General features: G+C 31.0%; 1 protein-coding gene across 4 annotated transcripts in view; it reads left to right on the top strand.

Moving 5' to 3' along the window:
* Nucleotides 1-3,927: 3,927 nt before the first annotated feature.
* LOC102601465 (CRC domain-containing protein TSO1-like) overlaps nucleotides 3,928-6,874 on the top strand; it is a 7,848-nt gene continuing 4,901 nt past the window's right edge. For all 4 annotated transcript variants that reach the window (XM_015303870.1, XM_015303869.1, XM_015303868.1 and 1 more), the window contains exons 1-4: nucleotides 3,928-4,279; nucleotides 5,150-5,304; nucleotides 5,413-5,971; nucleotides 6,050-6,202. In XM_015303870.1, the coding sequence (XP_015159356.1) occupies nucleotides 4,202-4,279; nucleotides 5,150-5,304; nucleotides 5,413-5,971; nucleotides 6,050-6,202 (945 nt within the window). In that variant the 5' untranslated portion in view covers nucleotides 3,928-4,201. The remainder of the gene's footprint in view (nucleotides 4,280-5,149; nucleotides 5,305-5,412; nucleotides 5,972-6,049; nucleotides 6,203-6,874) is intronic.

Below are 6,874 nucleotides of genomic sequence, written 5' to 3'. Positions count from 1 at the left end.
TATGGTAAAATAATATGTATATTTAGGTAAATTTTTCTAAAAAATAATTCCAGCATAACTTATCACATCATAACAAATTCCATCATAACTTGTTTTAAAACCAAACGACCCTTACTTTTTATCACTCTACTCTGGTTGGTGAATTACTGGGATTTGATACAATTCTTTAAAAAAAAAAAATTAAGAACACAATTTAAATGCTACTTTTTAATTATTATCCTTTATTTTGACTATTCTCAAATTATAAAAAGTCTCACTAGTATTTTTGAACGTTTGAATAATTTACTTATTTTGAAATTTAATTTATTTCTAAACTTTTATTTCATTATATATATGTTGGGTTATGAAGGTGATTAGGGCGTCATGCGGAAGCTTACAATTGCAAGTCATATGATAATAAATTAGATGAAAAATAAAATTATACTAAAAGACATAATATTATTATATGATAGGATCAATTGACCTACATAATTAAAAACTAATAAAAAACATAAAAACTGCAGAGAGAAAATCTCCCCATAAACAAAGGTCTCTAAACAACTACATTGTTGATTCTATTGTATTAGCTATGAGAATGTGGATCTTCAATTTATAGTTCTCCAAACTTTTCCTCTAAGGAAATAATAAACCAATTATGGAAGAAAAGTATATTTTCCTTTCATAAAAAGTAAAAACATTTATGGTAATGTTTTGTCTTTTCTTTTAGTAAAATATAAACTTCAAATAAGGTAAGAAAATCAGGGAAAAACCCTAACAAATCTCTCATTTTGGCTGGATTTTCTTGACAAAACTTTATCCGCCTTCTTCACTGCTTGATAATCTTATTCTTCACAAAGTCTTCATCACTGTTGTTTGTCATGGTTAAAAATAAAGTTTAAAATATATAGGTTAAAAATGATTTTAAAATATTTTATTTTTATTTTCAAAGATGCAACAGCTGAAATGTTGAAAATATGGTTTAAATCTCTTTTCCATATGTAGTTGGACAAAAATCTTCTTTATCAACAAATTGATTGCAAATTGATTTGAAACTACCTTGAACCTGTATTCAACCTCAATGAACCCGGTTCATTGAACCATTAGCTCTAATACCACTTGTTGGGTTATGAAGGTGATTAGGGCGTCATGCGAAAACTTACAATTGCAAGTCATATGATAATAAATTAGATGAAAAATAAAATTATACTAAAAGACATAATATTATTATATGATAGGATCAATTGACCTACATAATTAAAAACTAATAAAAAACATAAAAACTGTAGAGGGAAAAATCTCCCCATAAACAAAGTCTCTAAACAACTACATTGTAAATTCTATTGTATTAGCTATGAGAATATGAATTTTTAATCTATAGTTCTCCAAACTTTGCCTCTAAGGAAAGAATAAACCAAATATGGAAGAAAATATATTTTGCTTTCATGAAAAGTAAAAACATTTATGGTAATGTTTTAATTTGTCTTTTCTTTTAGCAAAAAAATATATTTCAAATAAGGTAAGAAAATCAGGGCAAAACCCTAACAAATTACTCATAATTTTTCATTTTTAGATTTATCTATCACATTTTATTTAAATTTTAACTTCGCATTACTACAAAATAGAAATTGAGATATTGATGGGTTGACTATTTATTAAATTATAATTTCATATTACTGCAAAATATAAATTGATAAATTTTGTATAACTTGAAAATATGAGTTTCCTACCTAAATTATCATCTAATAATTAGCAAAACACACTTAGACGCTGACTAAATTAAATATTTATATAGGAATGCTTCTAGGCGTGTTTGTCAATAAAATCTCTGTTTATATAACAACTATATTATTTGCTGACACATTGTTTTTTTCTTACTATATTTTAAATTGACTTTTTTAAAATCCTAAACTCCTTCTTTCAATTTAGAGATATCGATGTTACGGCTGCAAGACCATGACTAAGAAGGCGGAGAAGAACATGATGAATGTCACGGTTGAAATAAATTAATTTTTACGGTGATTGTTTTTACCTTTAACCTTAAATTTTAATATAGTATTAATTTATTTAAATTTACCATGGTAAAATATTTTTTAACATCACATAAATTTTAAATAAAAAGTCACACATCACTAGAAACTAATCGAGTTGTGTTTTACTAACTATTGAATAATATTTCAAATATAAAAACTCACATTTTCAATTGTTTAGATATGAAACTTAAAAATTAAAATAATTATCCTTAGCTCTAAATTATACAATAATATTATTAATGTAGAGGATAAAAGAAACAAAGAATGAAGAAAATTATGGAGATCACTATTAACGTGGGGAGATGAAAGAAAGAAAAAATAAAAATAAAAAAATAAGTAGGGTGATAACTAAACAAATTTACACCTACCCAAAACCACCTGGTGTGGACTGATATTAAAAAAAAAAAAAAACGATAACTATGGATAGATAGAATAATACTCCACAATCAGGTTCAATGTATAAAGAAATAATAATTTAATTGAAATATTTTTTTCCTTAGGAAAGAATGATTAATCAATTTTTAAGGAACATTTTAGTAATTCAATTTTTTGTTTGGGAACTTTCATTTTTAGTATAGTGTGATGATTATTAATTTTGCTTCTTTTCAAAAATATTTATTGTTTCATCAAAAGTTTATGGTAACTGTCAACTGTATTTATAGCATGTATACATTACATATTTCATTTTTTTTTTTATATCATTGCATTACACTTTCTCCCGATGAGGTGTATTCGAATCGATGGTTCATTGTGGTTATACACCATTAATATAACCTGAATTTTCGATGTTTTTTTTTCAACTCCATATACACTTCCACACCAATATCATTATATACTATATTTAATTATTTATAGACAACTCCATTCGGCGATATAGTTGATTTGTATTGTTTTACGAGGCTACTTCAAAACTGAAGCACCAAGGTCTACGTACGAAACATGTTTTTGATCACGATACCCCATCTAATTGTAATGATATAATAATGTCACATTCTATTGCTCAAATGTAGAAATAAAAATTGTACTTCACAATTTTGTTGTTTTCGAAATGATGAGATAGTGTGATTTAAGTATTCTAAATTATGAAAGAGATATTTTAATGGTGGACAAAGGTTGTATACGTGCTCCAAATTACTGTATCAATGGAAGACAAAATCTTTATCTGCTTCAAAATTCTGTATCAACGGTAGACAAAAGCTTTATATGCTAAAACAGAACTCAATGAAGAATTTTCTTTCTCTAAATTCCACAAAATTTCCAATGGAGATTTCAACAAACGTATCGAATTCAATTTTAATTGATGATTCAACATGACAATTTTATTACCTACGATTTCGATAGATAATTCGTGCTTTTACAAGTGTGTTATAAATTTTCACTACTGAGAAACATGTTTCATTTTTATACAAAATCTTCTTAAAAGCGCGATTCACACTAAATCATAGCAAATTCAATTATGAAAAAGATCTTATATCATTGCCAACAGTGGCGGATCTATGAAGGGCATTGGGGGTGCCACGCCACCCCCGAACTTCGACAGAAACTCTCTATATATATAATATTTATATAAATATAAGGCGTGCCACCCACAGAACAAAATTGGCTTGTGGTGCCACGGTAGGAGGGAAACTTTAGAAGGTTGAGGTTACGGGTTCGAATCCCATTTGGCACCCATGGACTCTAAATCCTGGATCCGCCACTGATTGCCAATTAATTTATTATATATACACAAATACACGTATTCTAGCGCACGAATATAATACATCCACAAAAACTCAAAATAAAATACTATTTACATTTTGTAAATATCAAATTATTGAAATATTAATCCATAGCAATTAATTAGTCTAAAACCACGTCACGGTCACAGGGAGGTGCTAATTTTTCTTTATCATAGGCAAAACTAGTAGTAGTGGTAAAGAAGGGCCGAAGTTGGCGTTGGGCTTTAGCATACCAGCCTAGCAATATTTTTTGTTTTCACCCTAAAAATGGCTTTCCCGCCCAAGCCACCTTTTACTATTTTGTTGCTATTTTTTCCGTAAATCTCTCAGAGATTGTTTATCATCATCATCATTCTTATGCACATAATTGTGACTCACCAAAGTTTTCAGGAGATCAAAGAGAAAGAGAAATGCAGAAAAAGCATAATTACTTCTGTTGTTACTTGAGAACTAGGGTTACACTAGTTCAAAATGGATTCCCCTGAACCTTCATCAAAAATCACCGCTACCATCAATAATACTTTGTCTTCAGACCCTGTACCTGCCCAAGTAAAATTCACATATGCATTTTACATTTTCTGTCAAATTTGATTTGATTTAATGGGTGGTTATTGGATCTTTTGTTTTGTTTTCTGATTGCTTGGTGTAGTAGGTCTTCGTGAAGGTGGAATTGGATTGAGTTTTTTTGGTTTTCTTTCGAAATTTTGTTGGGATTTTTTTGTTATTAGAATAGTTTGGATTTTAGGATTTTGTTTTGGGTTGAGATTAAGTGCAAGTTAATTTCAAGTGGGTTGAGGTATTCTAATTAAATTTGTTGAATTAATTCTTAGGTAACTCATTTAGTTTCTGATAATTTGATTTAATGAGATTTTGTGAGTTAGAAGTAGGATGTTAAGTGTTTTCAATTGACCAGTGTTTGGGATTGAAGTAGGATGAATATTTGAGTTCTAGGTCTTGTAGGAGGAATCAAAGATTGTATATGCTAGAGTTTATGTTCTGGCTATTGGATTTGATTGATTCTTAAGTTTGGATCAAAGACCATTCTCCGATTTTTCGGATTATCTTGTTCAATAGGATTCTAAATATTTTGTATTGTTATTATAGTAAGTACTTTTTAAGTAGTTTCTAAATATGTAAAGTTTTGTTTGAAAAAAAGATTAAAGATTCGCCAAACGGTAGTTAGTTTGACCTTCGTACTCCGAATCAAGCCAAACAAATTGAAACAGAGAGCAATGTATTATTAGATACTTTTCATATCCTTGTCGTAACCACTCAAATTTTGCTTTGAGTTAATTTGCAATTTCTTGAAGCTCTCTGCATTGAACCCTGAATTATTGTCAACTTAACCAGTTTCTAGATTAAGGAATGAGTTGTTTCCTCATTCAATGTATTTCTCTTACTTTTTTATTTTGGTCTCAGGATTCACCTGTCTTCAATTATATTAGCAACCTCTCTCCCATACAGCCTGTCAAGGGCGCTCCAATTGTGCAAGATTTCTCAGGGCTGAATTCTCCTCCTCTTCTGCTTACCTCACCCCGAATTAATACACACAGTCGATCGAGCCTTTTGAAAAGGTGTTATAAAATTATCTTTAAGAGTCTTTGTATATATAATGTTGATAAAATACTATTCATTCCCATCAGGCAAAAACTAACTATTTCAGAACCTTAAACATATCTCAGGAGCCAGTTTCCTAAATTATCCACTGAAGTGTTTTCTGGGAAGAATGAGGATTATAACAATGCTATCACAGATTCAGATGGCACTGGAGTAGTTTTTTCTCCATTGAGAAGTGGACTAAGCCCTTTTGTTCAGAAAGTATCTGATAATAACATATCTGTACATGAGCAAAGTGGGACTCCCATAAGATGTGTGGAATTCTTAGTTGATGTTTCAAACTCAGAGTCTGGCAATCCTTCAAATTCAAATAATACGAGCCCAGAAGTAGCTGATAGTATTCCTCAATCTCCTAATAGTGCAGAAGATTCAAAGGTATCTGTCGTTAACATTGCAAGTAAAGATGAAAGAAAAGACGAGATTCCAGAAGATGCAGCCCGTGTTGTTGTAGAGCAAGCTGAAGAGGACAATAAGGGAAAGTTTCCATCCAATCAGAAATATACTGGGGTTTACAGTACCTCCGATCCTGATCTGCCATCTCATGGTTTCTGCACAAAGATTGTTCCCAGCTTGGCTGCTCATAGTTCGTTGCATTATCATTATGGTGACCAACAAATGGCTCAGGTAAATACCATTCCTTTCTATTTGATTTTGGTAGGAACTCATGTTCTATGAACTATCAATGTCTTTTGAATTTTGCAGCTTTCAACAGCTGGCCACACTATGTTGGACGAGGCTTCTAATATACCGATCAAATCTCTGGAGACTGCACATGATTGCAGAGATGATAGTGATAAGATTAGAATGTCAATTGCACCAGATGAAGGCATTGCGCTGCATGATTCTCAAACCAAGGTATGAGATATTCATATCTTGATGCTATAGCCCAAAACTGAACCAACATTGGTACTTATGAAAATTTAGTGAGATATAGGAAAATGAGTGATATACTTCCTCTTGCAACTCGCAATGTTCTTATGTCCTGTCAACATGCTTGCTTAACGTTTTAATGGTCATTGGCTCATACCAAAATCCTCAGTGCATAACTTGTCTTTTTAATTTATGTTCAGTTTATTTTAGCTTTGCAATTCAGTATATTTTACTACAACTCACTTCAACATCAATAAGCTATTATCATTGTTTCAGAAGATGAAATAAGACATTCCTTAATACTAATGAATTGAAGTTAAAATCATGAAGAAGTTCATTTATGTTTTTGATAATAGAGAAATCCCTCACGAGTTAGCTTGCCCAACTTCAGTTGGTCCACACGTTAAACTTGAGAGGGTATGGCCCCACCGTTTTCCTTGCTCCCATGTAAATACCAAGCTTCAGTTAGCGGCAAGATTTGAACTGGTGACTTGCACCCTACCCTCTGAACCAAATCCCTAGTGGCTTGTTGTCTCTACTTGAATGCACTTCCATTTAAATGATGTAAAGCTTCATCTCATAACACCTTGCCCTCTAACTTGAAACTGATCTTGGATGGAGGAAACAACTACTCCCTCCGTCCCATTTTATGTGGCA

Source organism: Solanum tuberosum, unplaced genomic scaffold (genome assembly GCF_000226075.1).
Source record: "Solanum tuberosum cultivar DM 1-3 516 R44 unplaced genomic scaffold, SolTub_3.0 scf00487, whole genome shotgun sequence".
NCBI lineage: Eukaryota > Viridiplantae > Streptophyta > Magnoliopsida > Solanales > Solanaceae > Solanum > Solanum tuberosum.
The sequence above is the reverse complement of the archived record's forward strand: the minus strand, read 5'-3'. Positions and strand labels throughout refer to the sequence as shown.